Here is a 17,123-nt window from a genome sequence, read left to right on the forward strand (position 1 = left end):
AACTAATATAACATTGTAGGTCAACTACACTTCAATAAAAGTTTTTTTGGGGGCGCCTGGGTGGCTCAGTCAGTTGGGCGTCCGACTTCGGCTCAGGTCATGATCTCGCGGTCTGTGAGTTCGAGCCCCGCATCGGGCTCTGGGCTGACAGCTCAGAGCCTGGAGCCTGTTTCAAATTCTGTGTCTCCCTCTCTCTCTGACCCTCCCCTGCTCATGCTCTGTCTCTGTCTCAAAAATAAATAAATGTTAAAAAAAAAATTAAAAAGAAAAAAGTTTTTTTTTAAATAACAGAAGAAAAAAAATAAAACGAGCTTACAATGGCTTTAAGAGTAGCCCACCCACGTAAATATAACATGTGAGAAACCGTAAGATGTCTTAATAGTTAAAGGAGTATCTATAAAAAAGTTTTACTTTTTTCTGTAATTTTTAATACAAGACATCTAAAATCTAGATAAACAGTGAGTTGATCCTATTAGGAACAAAATATGGCATGATTCCAGAAACAAGAATGAAACTTTTTTTTTTCTTTTGCCATTTAGGCTTTTCAGTCACTATGCAATGATTATCGATTCGCCAAGGACAGTAACAGTCAGATACTCGAGAAAAGGAGATATGAGAAACATCTTTTATTTTTTCTAAAGAGGTGAAAATAAGTAAGATTTCTTATATTTCTCACTCATAAGATTTTTAAACTCTTAAAAATGCAATTTCCTCTTTTCAAAGCACATGCCATCTTAAAAAAAAAATCTTAGCAATGTACATTTGCACTCAAAGAAAAACATGCAGCGCCATTGTCTTCTGACAAAAATCTGCATAAAAAATCCCACGCAACTTTCTGCAAATATGTTCCCTCTTAATCATTTAGGGACTCCAAACCACAAACATTCAGTGCAACATTTATTGTTTCTTATTTCCGTAGGAAACACAGGACCAATGATGTCTTCTGACTACAACTGTTTCCTGATGGTTGAGCAACAGTCTCCTGCTTTAAAGTACTCTCTTTAACTTGCTGATGTAAGGTACGACTAGAATTCAGTACAACTTGAGGATCCAAGTGGAGGATGGAGGAGAAATACTTAAGGTGTACCCTGTGCCATAAACTTAGGAAAAAAATTTACAAAGAAAAAAAAAAAAACCTCAGATTTTATCAATGCACCCTTTTAAAAAGTTTTTTTTTTTTTTAAATTTCTGAAAGCAGCTTAATGTGAATCAAAAGCAGTTCCTGAGTAACTGCAGTAAACAGTGTCTCTTTAAAATATATATATATGTATATATATATATTTGCAACTTAGCTCATTTTGGTTCTGCCTTAATTTACCTCCCCAGCTTCGAGTTTAGTCACAGTTCCTTTCCTTTCAGTTCACAATGTGCAAGTACAACAGCATCAGCTCCGAGAGTTGGCATGGTGCAGATGTTTGTCACTGCTGTGTGATCATCGGCATGTCTCAGGCCAGGTTTCCAGAGTCACTGCAGGTCACAGTTCTCTTACTCTCACAAAACCTGTGAGAGTCACAGACACTTCACGTTTTCTTCATCAGACGCCGTGACTGCCACTTGTGGAGCTTGTTGTAGGCTGTCTGGAGCATCTCCTCTATGTGACTTACCAACTGAAAAACACAGCAAGAAACTTCAGCAATAACTGGGCAAAGACTGGGGAAGTTAATGCTTCTGATCCAGATCTGGCACATACTTCAGTGTAGTTTCTATGCTCATTTGTATTATCCCAATGAGGCAAAGGGCAAGCCCTCTGTGAAGGTTATTACCAGAGCCGTTTTGTATAAAAGGGAAGAGATCGTGGGAGAGGCTGGAAATTCACCTGCTCTATCTGGGTTGTAGTGTCTGCCCTGCCATTAAGCAGCTAAAGGACAACATGAAAGTTGAACCTGCCTGGAAAGTATATAAAAATAATTTACTTTACTGGATGGGCATACTGGTTCCATAGTGCCAATTAGAAGAGATGAATGGCAAGCCCTCCTGGAAGACTGTACAGGTATATCTTGTTTTACTGTGCGAAGTTTTATTATGCTTCTCAGGAATGTTTTTTTTTTTTTTTCTCTCTCTCCAACAAATTGAAAGTTTGTGGCAACACTGCATCAAGCAAGTCTCTCAGCACCGTTTTACCAACAGCATTTGCTCACTTTGTGTCTCTGTGCCAGGTCACATTTTGGTAATTCTTGCAATATTTCAAACTTTTTCATTATTATTATGTTGTTACCCTAATCTGTGACTAGTGTGACTTTGAGGTTTTTGCAATTGTTTTTGGGCACCACGAACCATGCCTGTAAGATGGTGAACTTAATAAATGTTGTGTGTATTCTGACTGCTCCACTGACCAGCCATTCCCCTCTCTCCCTTTCCTCAAGACTCCTTATTCCCTGGGACACAACAATATTGAAATCAGGCCAATGAATAATCCTACAGTAGCCTCTACATATTCAACTGAAAGGAAGAGTCACATGTTTCTCACTTTAAATCAGAAGCTAGAAATGATTAAGCTTAGTGAGGAAGGTGTGTTGAAAGCTGAGACGGGCTGTAGGCAAAGACTCCTGTGCCAGTTAGCCAAGCTGTGAATGCAAAAGAAAAGTTCTTGAAAAACATTAAGTGTTATTCCAGTGAACACATGAAATGAAAAGAAAGCAATACAGTCTTATAGCTGATATGGAGAAAGTTTTAGTGGTCTGGATAAAAACTCCAACCAGCCACAACATGCCCTTTAGCCAAAGCCTAATCCAGAGCAATGCCCTAACTCTGTTCAAGGCTGAGAGAGGTGAGGAAGCTGCAGAAGACAAGTCTGAAGCAGCAGAAGCTGGTTCCTGAGGTTGAAGGAAAGAAGACAATTCTGTAACAGACAAAAAAGTACAAGGTGAAGCAGCAAGTGCTGATGTAGAAACTGTAGTGCGTTATCCAGAAGACCTGGCTAAGATAATTAATAAAGGTAGCTACATTAAACAACAGATTTTCAACACAGACAAAACAGCCTTCTATTGGAAGAGGCCATCTAGGACTTTCATAGTTAGAGAGGAGAAGTCAATACTTGGTTTCAAAACTCCAAAGAACAGGCTGATTCTCTTACCAGGAGCTGATGCAGTTGGTGACTTTAAGTTTTAGCCAATGCTCATTTAACATTCTGATTATCCTTGGGCCCTTAAAAATTATGCTGTATCCCCTCTGCCTGTGCTCTATGAATGGAACAACAAAGCCTAGATGACAGCACATCTATTTATAACACGGTTTAGTGAATATTTACGGTCACTGTTGAGATCTCAGAAAAAGATTCCTTTTAAAATATTACTGGTCATTGACAATGCACCTGGCTACCCAAGAGCTCTGATGGAGACATGATGAACATTGTTTTTATGCCTGCTAACCCAACATTCATTCTGTAACCCATGAGTCAAGGAGTAATTTTGACTTTTAAGTCTTATTATTTAAGAAATACAATTCCTAAGGCTATAACTGCCATAGACAGTGATTCCTCTGATGGATCTGGGCAAAGTAAACTAAACACCTTCTGGAAAGGATTCACCATTCTAGATACCATTAAGAATATTTGTGACTCAGGGGGCGCCTGGGTGGCTCAGTCGGTTGAGTGTCCGACTTTGGCTCAGGTCATGATCTCACAGCTTATGAGTTTGAGCCCCACGTCAGGCTCTGTGCTGACAGCTCAGAGCCTGGAGCCTGCTTCTGCTTCTGTGTCTCCCTCTCTCTCTGCCCTTAACCCATTGGCATTCTGTCTCTCTCAAAAATAATAATTTTTAAAAAATTAAAAAAAAAAAAAAAAAAGAATATTTGTGACCCAGGACGCCCAGGTGGCTCAGTTAAGTGTCCGACTTCAGCTCAGGTCATAATCTTGCGGTTTGTGATTTTGAGCCCCACTTTGGGCTCTGTACTGACAGCTCAGAGCCTGGAGCCTGCTTCGTATTCTGTGTCTCCCTCTTTCTCTACTCCTCCTCCCCCCCCTCTCAAAAATAAACAAACATTAAAAAAAAATTAAGAATATTTGTGACTCATGGAAAGAGGTCAAAGTATCAATATTAACAGCAATTTGGAAGAAGCTGATTCCAACCCTTATGGATAACTGTGAATGGTTCAAGACTTCAGTGGAGGAAGTAACTGCAAGCTGGTGGAAAAAGCAAGAGAACTAGAAATAAAAGTAGAGTCTGAGGACATGACTGAATTGCTGCCATCTCATGACAAAACCTGAACAGATGAGGAGTGGCTTCTTCTTTTTTTTTTTTAATGTTTATTTTTGAGAGACAGAGAGAGAGAGAGCAAGCGGGGGAGGAGCAAAGAGAGAGGGAGACACAGAATCCGAAGCAGGCTCCAGGCTCTGAGCTGTCAGCACAGGGCCCGACGCAGGGCTCAAACTCACGAACTGTGAGATCATGACCCGAGTTGAAGTCGGATGCTTAACCGACTGAGCCACCCAGGAACCCCAGGAGTTGCTTCTTAGGGCTGAACAAAGAAAGTAGTCTTTTGAGATGGAATCTACTCCTGGTTGAGGATGCAGTGAAGACTGTAGAAGCGACAACAGAGGATTTACAATATTACGTAAACTTAGTTGATAAATCAGCAAGCAGGGTTTGGGAGGGCTGACTCTGAATTTTGAAAGAAGTTCTACTGTAGGTGAAATGCTGTCAAATAGCATTGCATGTTACCCAGAAATCATTTGCAAAAGAAGTGTCAATCGCTGTGGCAAACTTCACTGTTGTCTTATTATTTTTTTTAAATGTTTATTTTGAAAGAGAGAGACAGAGTACAAGCAGGGGAGGGGCACAGAGAGAGGGAGACACAGAATCTGAAGCAGGCTCCAGGCTCTGAGCTGTCAGCACAGAGCCTGAAGTGGGACTCGAACTCACGAACCATAAGATCATGTCCTGAGCCGAAGTCAGACACTCAACCAACTGAACCACCCAGGCACCCCTAAGGTTGTCTTATTTCAAGAAATTTCCACGGCCACCCCAACCTTCAGCAACCACCATCTGATCAGTCAGCAGCCACCAACAGAGAGGTAAGGTGGATAGCAATTTTAGCAATAAAGTATTTTCTTATTAAGGTATGCACAGTGTTTTTTTTTTTTTTTACATGCAATGCTGTTGCACATTTAACAGACTGCAGTACAGTGTAACCTAACTTGTACATGCACTAGGAAACAGAAAAATTCATTTGACTCACTTTACTTCAGTGGTGTGGAAACAAACCTGCAGTATTCTCCAAGTTAATGCCTGCACGTGGCCTCAGAATCCTTTTTACCATAGTGCTCCAGGCAGTTACAATCAAGAAAACACATGAACTGAAACCTATGTGTCACTCTTGCTCTGCTGTTGGGAAGATACTCCAAGTTTCTTTTCTGATTGTAAGTACTACTGTTACATTTTGAGAAAAATCACTGAGGACATTAGGGAATAAATACTTACTAAAAACCTTACTGATGAAGAATTTTTCAGCTTTCAATGATAAAACTCCCTCTTTTGATTGTGCTACTTACTCAAATACTAAATCCTGAATTTGTATATACTCTTCTTGCCCAGTCATCTCAGAGAGGACTGCATAACAAATGAAAAACCATCTCGTGTGGTTGCTGTAGCCTTGCATTCAAAAAAATGTTAAAAAACCTGGGCACCAAGTGACACTCTGCACTTACTACCTCACCCACAGCCCTGCCCTGCTGTAAGCCATCAGGGAAGGCGAAGGCAGACCATAAGGCAGCAACTGTACAGTTTACTGTTACAGAGTAGCAAGTCTGCCTTTCTTTGCAGGGTTGGGTTTGTGTTTGCTAGTCAGGTTTTCTAAATAATTATTTTTTTAGGAACATACACACAGGTTGTAAATCTATAAAGCAAAACACGGAGATGATTGGAGCACTTGGCTGGCTCAGTGGGTAGAACAGGCAACTCGATCTTGGGGTTGTTGAGTTTGAGCCCCATGCTGGGGGCAGTTTACTTAAAAAAGAGAAAAACAAACAAAAACCATGGAGATGATTATGATAAATTCCTGATTAGTTGTGGTCCTGAAAGAGTGCGAAGGAGGGGTAGGCAACTGGACAGGGAATACCTATGGGTACCGGTTTTGTTCCATTTCTTATGATTTGTTGGTAGATACTCGTTTCATTGTTTTAAAAAGTGTAAGTATTTTATACACTCTTCTGAATATATGATGCATTTTACAATTAAAAAACAGTCCTGTGAGAGGTGCTTGGCTGGCTCAGTTGGAAGAGCACGCCCCTCTTGATCTTGGGGTCATGAGTTTGAGCCCTATGTTGGGTGTAGAGATTGCTAAAAAAAATAAAATAAACTTAAAAACAATAATACTGAGTAACAGAAAAAAAATAAGAGCCAATGTATCTACTCATTTACATGAAAACAAAGTTAATTTCATCATTTTGCTACACAGAGAATGAGAATCAGGCCAATCAGATTGTTGCCTTACGTTTGTGCTTAAATACTGTCTCCGAATTTTTTCTTGGAATGGGCAGAGCTTTGTAACTTGAAATCGTTCCAAATTACTTTTCATTTTCACTACCTAAAAAAAGATGAGAGAAATTAATAAAATACAGAGAAATCTCAAAGAACCTTTAAGAAGCAAGAGAAAAAGATACATAGGAAGTTTACTTTTTTTTTTTTTTAATACATTAATTGGCTTCAGGCAGAGAAGCAGTATCTACCACCCCTCAGAGATAATTAACACTTTGGTTCATAATTCATATCCCTCTCGATATTTTTTTGTATATGTGTATAAATGCATTTATTATACTGTTTTAAAATTTCACTTGGTTTAACGTGAACATCTTTCAATCATTAAATACTCATCTAAGTCACTGTTTAAAATGGATGCATTGTATTCAGTGTACGGGCATACCAAATGCTTCTTTAACCAAGCCCCTTCTGGTCAAGAGTTAGGCCAGTTCCACATCTTTCGGAGACAGTGGCAGAGGAACATCTCTACTGCTAAATATTTATAAATATTCTTAATTACTTCCTTAGGTTAAATTTCTGAGTGTTGAATTTCTGGGTCAAACTTTTTTTTTAAAAGGTAGTATGAATAATAAAAGAAAGAACTCTTGGCAACTCAGCCATCACTGATCACTTAAAATTTTTTCTTTTAAAAATCATTGATAAAAAAAAAATAAAAAAAATAAATAATTGATAAAAAAATGCTCTTTTGCTGTAGCGTTAAAGATGAACTTATGTGAATACTAGTGGGTATGAAAATTTCCTCTTAGGTTTCCTGAACCACCCGCATTCTTTAGTGAGGGGCCTGTTAAAAGTCTCTTGCCTATTATTTTTAATGGGGTATTTACCGTTCTCTTAAGAAATGTTTATGAGAGTAATCTATATAGTTAAGCTATTACTATTAAAGCTGTAAATATTTTCCCATGTATCAACTGTCCTTTAATTGATTTAAAAGGGTTTCAGTGTTAAACAGCTAGTGCTATATTTGTTGTCAATATAAGTTTGAATTTAATTACCTCTAAAAAATATACCAAATAAATAATTTTACTGATGTGATTTGTTTTGGATCTGTGTTCTTCAATTACTCCCAGTGGCTTAGAGGTAGACCAAGTTTTAAGACGTACAATCATAAGTTATAGAACTGGCCTGTATCTCAAATTTCTTCATCTATAAAATGGGTTTTAATACCTACCTCCATCAGGATGCTGAAGGCTTAAATTAATGTATGCAAGTGCTTATCCCAGTGTCTAGCACATGGTAAACAATACAATTTTCAAATTTCAAAACAGTATCTCGCTAAGTCACACCACCACTGAGCTGGCTGTGTTTGGAATTAATTCTGACCTTTTCTTCTAGGAATGGTGTATTAACGGGAAAGCAGGACCAGAAGTGCCGTAGAAGTTCCCCAACAGCCACATACAGGTGTTTCAACTCAGACTGAATATCATTTGGCACCATCTCTGTAGAAGAAACAAGAGGTCTATAGGATAAAGGTTATTTTTACATATGTATAGCTTCTGAAAGAACGACCAGTCATAGAATAAATCTGAACGTGTGTTCTCGGCCAATGCCAAACCAGGATGTGCTATTCTGAGATAAGTTATCGATTTTGTGGCTAACAGATCCCAGATTTTAAATTCCCTTGGATTTTGGAGCAATTTTCAGATTTCCCTTTATTCTAAGAGGCGTAAAGTAAGAAAGAAGGCTTTTGGTATGCTATAGGGAGACTAGCAATGCACCACTCTTTGTACTATTAAGACAATTACAAAACCTAAGCTCTTGTCTAAATAGATCTCAGGATCTATATGCACAAAAACAAAAATTTCAGAAAGCTCCAAACAAAAACCAATGTAACTTTAGCATTCCTCTCAAGCTGCTCTTTAGAGCTCATTTAAGTAAAGGGGCAGCAACAGAAAGCCCAGCACATACGGTTTATGGCTTGCTGTGTCCCTCCCTGCATAAGTGCTCCTCCAGGTGACAGTGTTGTGATAGTACTGCTGGCAGCACTACTTGAGAGAACCTGCAAGAAGCGAAGACACAGAAAGTGATTTCCTCTTCCTGTCATCTTTCTTACCTAACATTTCAGTTTTACAGCAAAATGGTCAGTGCATCTTTACTCCTGCATAAACACATAATCTACAGCAACTAGAGTGAACTACTTTGTGTGAGGCCAGAAACACAGTGTGCATAGAAACAGAATACCTACCAGTCTTCCAGTAATACCTGGCACATCTTTAGACCCCAAAAGTCACACTTTGGCCCTTCTTAAGTACCAACTCAACTTGTGAACTCTACAACTGAAGCTAAAACTGAGCTTAAGAAAAAAAACTAAAACAACATGTTAACATGTATACTTACTGGCAGCTAGGGGGAAAAAAGAGAAAACTCAACAGAGCTACAAATATATCATTTGTAGCTTTCCAAGGAAGTGAATACTTAACCAAAAGGGGAAAAAACACACTCCCCACTGTATCAGTATCAACAGTTAGGAAAATAATTCACATATACATTCAGTGAGTGCCTAACAAGTGCCAGGCACTGTGGTTATAGAGGAACAAGTCATTTGTTGAATAGCTCAAGTGCAGGGTTACCCTCTCTAAGGCTTTTCAATGGAGTTTTTATTAAGTAGATATCCATGGTATATGGACTGGGTGAAAACAAAATTTCAACTTGGTGTAAGAGTACAGGATATGACCACCACAAGTTAAGGGGACATGGGAGTTCATGTTATTCCTATTCACTTTTGTCAGAAATTTTATAATGCTTTGGAACTAGAAGCTTCTGTGATTGCTGAGCTGGCTGACTAGCCACGGGCCGTACTCAGGTATATACACCCAGACAATTGATTTCTTGGGCCTTCCTGACTCAATTCATGTGTCTCAGATATAAAATCATTTTTGGCATGCAGGGTGAGTATGGGGAAGAATTTAAGTATCTAGGATTGACCACAGCTTGAAAAACTTAAGAGGATCTACTTAGGCCCAAGGGCCAGATGCTGGGTTACACTACAGATGAAAAAAAGGAGTCAAATTATCCCACAATTGTTATGTGTACATATATGAACATATATGTATTTCCTAGCTCTGTTCGTGGAGGGGACGATAAACCAGTAGCAAATGACACCCCAACAGCAACCAGTACACCACACCCAGATCTTGGTTTCTAAGTGTACCCAACATTAAAAAAGATTCTGTGGCTGGGGCAGGGCAAGCATAAGATGAACCTGGAACATCTATCTCATCGTTCCATAAAGTAAGGTACTCAAAAGGAGGTGCTCAAAAATTGATGAGGACATTGTCAGAAAGATATAGGAGCCAGTGTGAAGGGCGTGGGAAGGGTCTGATTGCAAAGAGGCACGGGTACATTTTTGGAGGTGACAAATTTTTTTAATTGTGTCAGTGGTTACACAACTGTGTTTATTAAAAGTTGCAGAAGAGACTAAAAAAGGTACATTTAACTATGTAAATTATACTTTAGTTTAACAAAAAGACAGCAACAGTTCATAACCCACAAAATAATGTAAAAACCAATGAGTCCATTCTGTTATAAATAAACACAGAAGGAAAGGGAAGCTCTTTGTCTTAGCAAAGTGTCAACTGACAAATGTAGAAGGGATGATGGAATTAGAAAATCACCACTTCACCACCACCACCACAGAAGTAAGTGTTTTGGTAAGAATCATCAACAGATTCTAAAAAACTAGTGGGTAAAAGTTTGATAGGAAATAGAATATTTATATGGTCTTAAAATATCTCTCAAGATACTCATTACAGAGGGAAAAATATTAACTTTTTGGTGGAAAAACCAGATAGATACTACCCTACCCAAGTGATCAAAAGTTAGGACAAAATAAGTATGTGCCTCCTGATACGATACACTGAGGATGACACATCATTTCTGTGGTATTCTTGCCCAAAATGCTTAATGTGAATCTAGTCATGAGGAAACATTAGAGAAACTCAAAGTGAGGGTATTTTACAAAAACTGGCTTTTATTCAAATATCAAGATCATGAAAAACAAAGAGAGATTGAAAAACGATACCATTTTACCTTATTTATTTATTTATTTATTTTTAAAATGATACCATTTTAAAAGAGACTAAAAAACATGAGAACTAAATGCAACTCAATGAACTTGACTTGGATGCTGGACCAAGGGAAAAAAAGTTTTCTTTTGCTCCAAGGGACACTGGTGGTACAACTGGTGAAATTTTTGTTAAGACTTATAGGCTGGATAATAATACTTTATCAATGTTAGGGGCACCTGGGTGGCTGAGTCGGTTAAGCGTCTGACTTCAGCTCAGGGCATCATCTCGTGACTTGGGAGTCTGAACCCCATGTCAGGCTCTCTGCTCTCAGCATGGAGCCTGCTTTGGATCCTCTGTCTCCCTCTCTCTATGCCCCTAACCTGCTTGCACTCTCTCAAAAATAAACAAACATTAAAAAAAAAAATTCTTTATCAATGTTAACTTATCGTTTCTGTAACTGTACTATGTTATGTATGAGAATTGTACTGTGTTATTTTATGAGAATGTCTTGTTTTAGGAAATACACACTGAAATATTTGAGTTTCTATCTCAAAACAGCCAGAAAACATTTTTTTGCAACTTTCTGTAAGTAAAAAAAAATAAGTTCCAATATGTGGTAAGCACTACAAGACAGATGTGAACTCTGATTCAGAGTTTACAAAAATAGACAAAAGATGTGCCCCACCTCCTCCCCACCTCCAAAACTTGTTACTGGGCATGCTGAGGATTGCTTTACAGAGACAATGTAATTTGAGTTCAGTTTTGAATAATTATTATTAGGTCCTCAGGGTCAGGAAACAGGCTAAGAGAGAAAGCATGACTTTGTTTTCTAGGCAGTTTTGTGTGTTAGGCTGGAGAGAGGACTCTTGGTTGTGTGTGGAAAGGAATGGTGGAAATGCAGCTGGAGATGTGGGTTCGGGCCAGACGTAAAGATTCTGGCACACCAGATGAGGCATTCAGACAGTAACTATAGCAACAAAAGGGGGCAGTAAAGGATTTAAGCTACAGGGTGATAAATTTGTTTTTAGAAAGAGAACTTGTAGTGGCATTGTGGAAAACTACTCAGGTTTGCTTAAACCAAGGGGATAGGAGTCAAGAAATAATGAAGAATGGACAGAACTTGCTGATCCATTTAAGTATGAATAAGAGCAGGGAAAAATAAAGACTAGATAATGAGATCTATTTTATGTATTCTAGTTTAAGGTGATGCAAAATATTTAGACAGTGATGTCCACAAGTTTTCTGGAAATCTGGGAAATTTCCCTAGCAACACTATGTATACGGAAGGGAAAAAATTGGCACAAAACTCATTATCTTATTTTTCATTACCACCTTAACTTCAGATGCTTCTTGAATATGCCAAATACCTTTTTCTTCCTACCTCTTTTTTTCAATTTATTTAGTGGCAATATGTCTTTAAACGCAATTAAAACAGTTTATATAATTCAATGTGTTTGTCCTCATAAACTGAGGAAATAACTAAGGGAATTTTGGTTTTCAAACAGTACAAGTCACCTACCTGAGTTAATTTGGGTGTATAAGCTTCCATTTCTTGCCTAATACTTTGAAAAGAATTAATAATGTCCTGACTTGTTGCATACTGTAGTGACTGGATTGGAGTTGGACCATGATAATACCTGAAGAGGTAGAAAGAGGCAAGGAAGAAAGGAATGACTCATAACACAGAATAAAGGCATGTAACATTTGTCCTTCAAATATTTTAGCAGTCTCAATATAACATTATCCCCAAAGCAAAAAATAATATAAGCTAAATAGATTTCAATAAAGTAACTTAATTCCTATATGGGCAGTAAGCAAACAGTACAGAGAACACATTTTTATCTTGGCTTTGATCATTTAGCATCCTTTTCTGAAATGCACAAAGTAAACTCTCAGAGAAAAAGATAATATATTTTTACGGTAAAGTGATTTAAAACTGGAGTGCTATACTTGCAGAATATACTCTGCAGTGACTTGTGTTATAAAACTATTGTGTCTCAGGTTAATTTAATATTGACCAAACTTACCTATCTGACTTCTTGAGGTTTAGTGCAATTGTTTTTATGGAATTATTTTTTCCCAAGTCTTCATATTCAATGGACTCTTGTAACTTCGCCTATAATTATTAACACAGCACTTTATATGGAAACTTTTCCTTACTGGAGTAATGAACATGATTGAAAAAGTACAACTCGACAGAGAGTAAAATATGAAGTCTTCCCACCATGAGCTTCAGTTCCTAGAGATAACTGCTCTACAATTGGTTGAACTCATTTTCTCACCAACCATTTACAGAATACCTGTTTTCCTACACTCTGACCATATTATTACTGAACCTTTTTTAATAGTCTGGCAGATGAAAATGGTATCTTTTACTATTTTTCCACCACATAAGACTATTTTTTTTTCCTAAGTAGACTTCACACCCAGCACAGAGCCCAATTCAGTGCTTGAATTCACGACCCTGAGATCAAGACCTGAGTGGAGGTCAAGAGTTGGACACTTAACTGATTGAGCCACCCAGGCGGCCAAAAGACTAATTTATTGTTAAGTGTTGTAAATACGCTTTCTTCCAATTGGGTGTTTTTTGGTTTTAACTATCCCTTTTTTGCTTATTCTTCTGTGGATTAATTTTCTGCTTAAATCTTTGATCCACTTAGAATTTATTTTGGAATAAGAAGTTAAGGCAGGGAATCTGAGCTTCTTTTTACTAAATTATTAATCAGTCCTCTTAACACTCATTTGTAGAATAATCTGTCTTGTCCCATTAATTCTGAAATATCATGTTTATCATATATATATTTAATTCTTCCATGTATTTGGGTTTACTTCTGTACTCTTTACTTTGTTTTCCTCATCTTTCTCCTGTACTAGTAACAAACTGCTAAATTTCTACAGCCTACTTTATAAGACACAAGAAAGCAATCTACATGGACATTTGTGAAAATAATTCTACAACATTTCAGCCTTTACACAGCAATGAAACCTTTCTTTTTTAGTTTTATTTTCTTAACGTTTATTCATTTTTGAGAGACAGAGAGGGACAGACTGTGAGTGGAGTAGGGGCAGAGAGAGAGAGGGAGACACAGAGACCAAAGCAGGCTCCAGGCTCTGAGCTGTCAGCACAGAGCCCAACATGGGGCTTGAACTCACAAACTGTGAGATTGTGACCTGAGCTGAAGTCGGACATGAAACTGACTGAGCCACCCAGGTGCCCCTTTAACAATGAAACCTTCTGGTCAACGCTCACCTGTAGCTACCAGGACTAGGATCAAAACATTTAGGTTATTAAGTAACTCTCAAAAAGGATTTGAAAACTTAGTATTTTAAAGTGTCCCTATTTTGACAGTCTGAATAGTCCTCTTGTAGTTTAGGAACAGACCTGATGGTAGAATATTCAAAGTAACACATTCATCAGCCCCACTTTACCTGGACTCAGCCTAATTTTTTACTACTTTCTCAACTCTATACCCTTCAGCTAAATTCAAGGCATACTAATATCTTCATTACTTTCCATGTATGTCAAGCTCATTTCTACCCCTGCTGTTGCCTAAGTCATGTCCCTCCCTAACCTCCCATAACAACCCAAATCCTAAAACCTCTGCTAAGGCCTCGTTAGGCATCCTGACTCACATACCTAAATGAAAAATCTATAAAGTAAGGACTTTGTCTATTACTACTTCTGAATCTCTCATTCTTTAAGACCCTTTTGCAGAACATAGAGCAGACTATTTCAAACTATTGATTTGAAAGAACAGAGTCAGTAATATTGAATATTGTGGAAATGCAACAAACCATGACTTTTGACAACTCTTTAATTACCAAGAATCAAATGTACTTAGTGCACAGTATTGCAAAGAGTGTCACTTCCTGTTATTTCTCCTTAAACTCCTCTCTACAACTTTCATTTTTTATTTTATTAACGTTTATTTACTTATTTGGAGAGAGAGCGCATGCATGCATGTGAGGGGGAGAGTGAGAGCAAGAGAATCCTAAGCAGACTTCCAGTTAGTGTGGAGCCTAATGAGGGCTTGATCTCACTAATCGTGAGACTATGTGACCCGAGCCGAAATTAATGGTCACTCAACTGAGTTCAGTCAACTGACTGAGCCACCCAAGCGCCCCTGTAACTTTAATTTTCATTTCACTTTTCTTAGTCATTTATTTATGGCTTAAATAAGTATTTTTTAAAGGAGTACACCAAGTGATGATCACCAAGCATTGTATGTAAGTACTGAATCACTAAATTGTACATCTAAAACTAGTATTACATTGTATGTTAACTAACAGGAATTTAAATAAAAACTTGGGGCGCCAAGGTGGCTCAGTCGGTTAAGCATTCAACTTCAGTTCAGGTCATGATCTTGCAGTTCATGGGTTCAAGCCCTATCTATGTAGGGCTCTGTTGACAGCTCAGAGCCTGGAGCCTGCTGCAGATTCTGTGTCTCCTTCTCTCTCACTCCTGCCCCGCTCATGCGCTGTCTCTCTCTCTCTCAAAAATAAACAAACATTTAAAAAAATAGTTAAAAACTTAAGAAAAAAAAATATTTTCTTGGGTTTGTTAATTTTAAAAGTGTATATGCCTGTAAAAACATATTAAGTTACTGAAACATGAACTCAAGTTAAAAATCACCCATAATCCCTTTATGGAAAGATAACCCCTTAGCGTATATTTCTGAGGTCCTTTTTAAAAAGTTCTTAAAGTTTTTTTTACATATGAAGTTGTGTCACACAGTCTGATCTGTGAACTTTTTATTTAATTCATTAATTTTTATTCTGGTTCCTATTGTAAATAACACTACTATACTTTTTTTTTCACATTTACTTTTATTTATTTTGAGAGACATACAGAGCAAGTGGGGGACGGGCAGAGAGAAAGGGAGACAAATCCTAAGCATACTCCACAGTGTCAGCACAGAGCCCGATGCAGGGCTTGAATTCACACAACGGGCGATCATGACCTGAATCAAAGTCAAGAGTCAGATGCTCGACCAACTGTGCCACCCAGGCACCCCACAATTACTATACCTTATTTTGAAATTGTTCTTTTGATTTCATCTTCCCTATAGACACTGAACGCTGAGAATAAGAACTGTTAAATTCATTTTTGTTTCCCACCCCTTAGTATTTTAGGCAACTCAAAAATGGTTTCTTGGGTGCCTGGGTGGCTCAGTCAGTTGAGCCTCTGACTCTTGATTCTGGATCAGGTCATGATCTCATGGTTCGTGAGATCAAGCCCTACGTTTGGCTCTGCACTGAAAGCATGGAGCCTGCTTGGGATTCTCTCTCTCTCTCTGTCCCTCTCTCATGCATGTACGTACTCTCTCTCTCAAAACAAACAATTAAAAAAATTGGTGTCTTTAATTTTTTATGAACTACACTACTGTTATGGTAAATGTGAACTCCTTTCAATTCAGTAGGTCATGAATCCTTTTCAACTTATTCATGGCTGCATCAATCTACATTGTTTAGACACACCACAGATATTATTAGGATATTTGCTATTTTCTCTATTATAGTACTGTAATGAATATTGATATCTAAATCTTTGCACATCTTTACCTTTTTATTTTTTTATTTTATTTATTTATTTATTTAAAAAAAAATTTTTTTTTTCAACGTTTATTTATTTTTGGGACAGAGAGAGTCAGAGCATGAATGGGGGAGGGGCAGAGAGAGAGGGAGACACAGAATTGGAAACAGGCTCCAGGCTCTGAGCCATCAGCCCAGAGTCTGATGCGGGGCTCGAACTCACGGACCGCGAGATCGTGACCTGGCTGAAGTAGGACGCTTAACCGACTGCGCCACCCAGGCGCCCCCATCTTTACCTTTTTAAATAAGTGTCCAAAATGAAATGCTGTCCCAAAATGGACAGGGCAATAAACCTTTAAAATTTTAATATATATTGCCTAATTGCCCTCTAAGAAAACTTTATCATATTCATTTTTTGTAATTGGGAAGGAACTTTAAAAAACTGAAAGAGTAGTTTGGCAAAGTTGCAAAGAAAGAAGAAATATGGAAGTAGACAATTGTGTCCTTATTCTCTCATAGCCCTAAATGATTTCTTCAATATCTAACGAGAACACGTTTCTAGTTCTGAAATATATAAGCTCTTAATATATAAGAGCTTATATATAAGAGCTCTAGCTCTTAATATAAGGCCCAAACCCTACCTTCTAAAATCATATACACAGACCTTTAGTTTTTATTCTTGTCATATTGCCTTTGTTGATACTCTTGCCCACAACACAAACTGTACGTGTAGATGTGAAGGAAAAAAAGAGAAGAAAGCCAATAAAAACAGTGAATAGACAGGAGTTCATGGAAAGGTGGCTGGCAAGTTAAAGCCAAGAAAGTGTTCCTTTAAGTGTTCTATAACTTATGCCAAACACCTAATGTCTCGACCAGAAGAACTGAGTCATTTTAAATAATCAAGGATCAACATAAAGTACTAGTAAGTTATACAAGGTTTCTGGAGAAACCTGAGTTCTAAACATTCCACACTTCTTACTCATACCCTTTTGACTGCTGGTTGGAAGCAATCTGCATCTCCAGAATTTCCATCAATGCTGCTGGGCTCACCATTTTGTTCATTTTGTGCTTCTCTTAAAACAAAGTGGGAAAAATGTTAAAAATCACAAGC

General features: G+C 37.9%; 1 protein-coding gene across 2 annotated transcripts in view; it reads right to left on the reverse strand.

The window, feature by feature from the left end:
- Positions 1-611: 611 nt before the first annotated feature.
- The window catches only part of GTF2H1 (general transcription factor IIH subunit 1), a 37,665-nt gene continuing 21,153 nt past the window's right edge, over positions 612-17,123 (reverse strand). For both annotated transcript variants that reach the window (XM_053203399.1, XM_015085772.3), the window contains exons 9-15: positions 16,998-17,085; positions 12,508-12,596; positions 12,000-12,117; positions 8,382-8,472; positions 7,797-7,912; positions 6,430-6,522; positions 612-1,607 (exon numbers count right to left, since the gene is read on the reverse strand). In XM_053203399.1, the coding sequence (XP_053059374.1) occupies positions 1,521-1,607; positions 6,430-6,522; positions 7,797-7,912; positions 8,382-8,472; positions 12,000-12,117; positions 12,508-12,596; positions 16,998-17,085 (682 nt within the window). In that variant the 3' untranslated portion in view covers positions 612-1,520. The remainder of the gene's footprint in view (positions 1,608-6,429; positions 6,523-7,796; positions 7,913-8,381; positions 8,473-11,999; positions 12,118-12,507; positions 12,597-16,997; positions 17,086-17,123) is intronic.

The sequence above is a fragment of the Acinonyx jubatus genome, chromosome D1 (assembly GCF_027475565.1).
Source record: "Acinonyx jubatus isolate Ajub_Pintada_27869175 chromosome D1, VMU_Ajub_asm_v1.0, whole genome shotgun sequence".
Lineage (NCBI taxonomy): Eukaryota > Metazoa > Chordata > Mammalia > Carnivora > Felidae > Acinonyx > Acinonyx jubatus.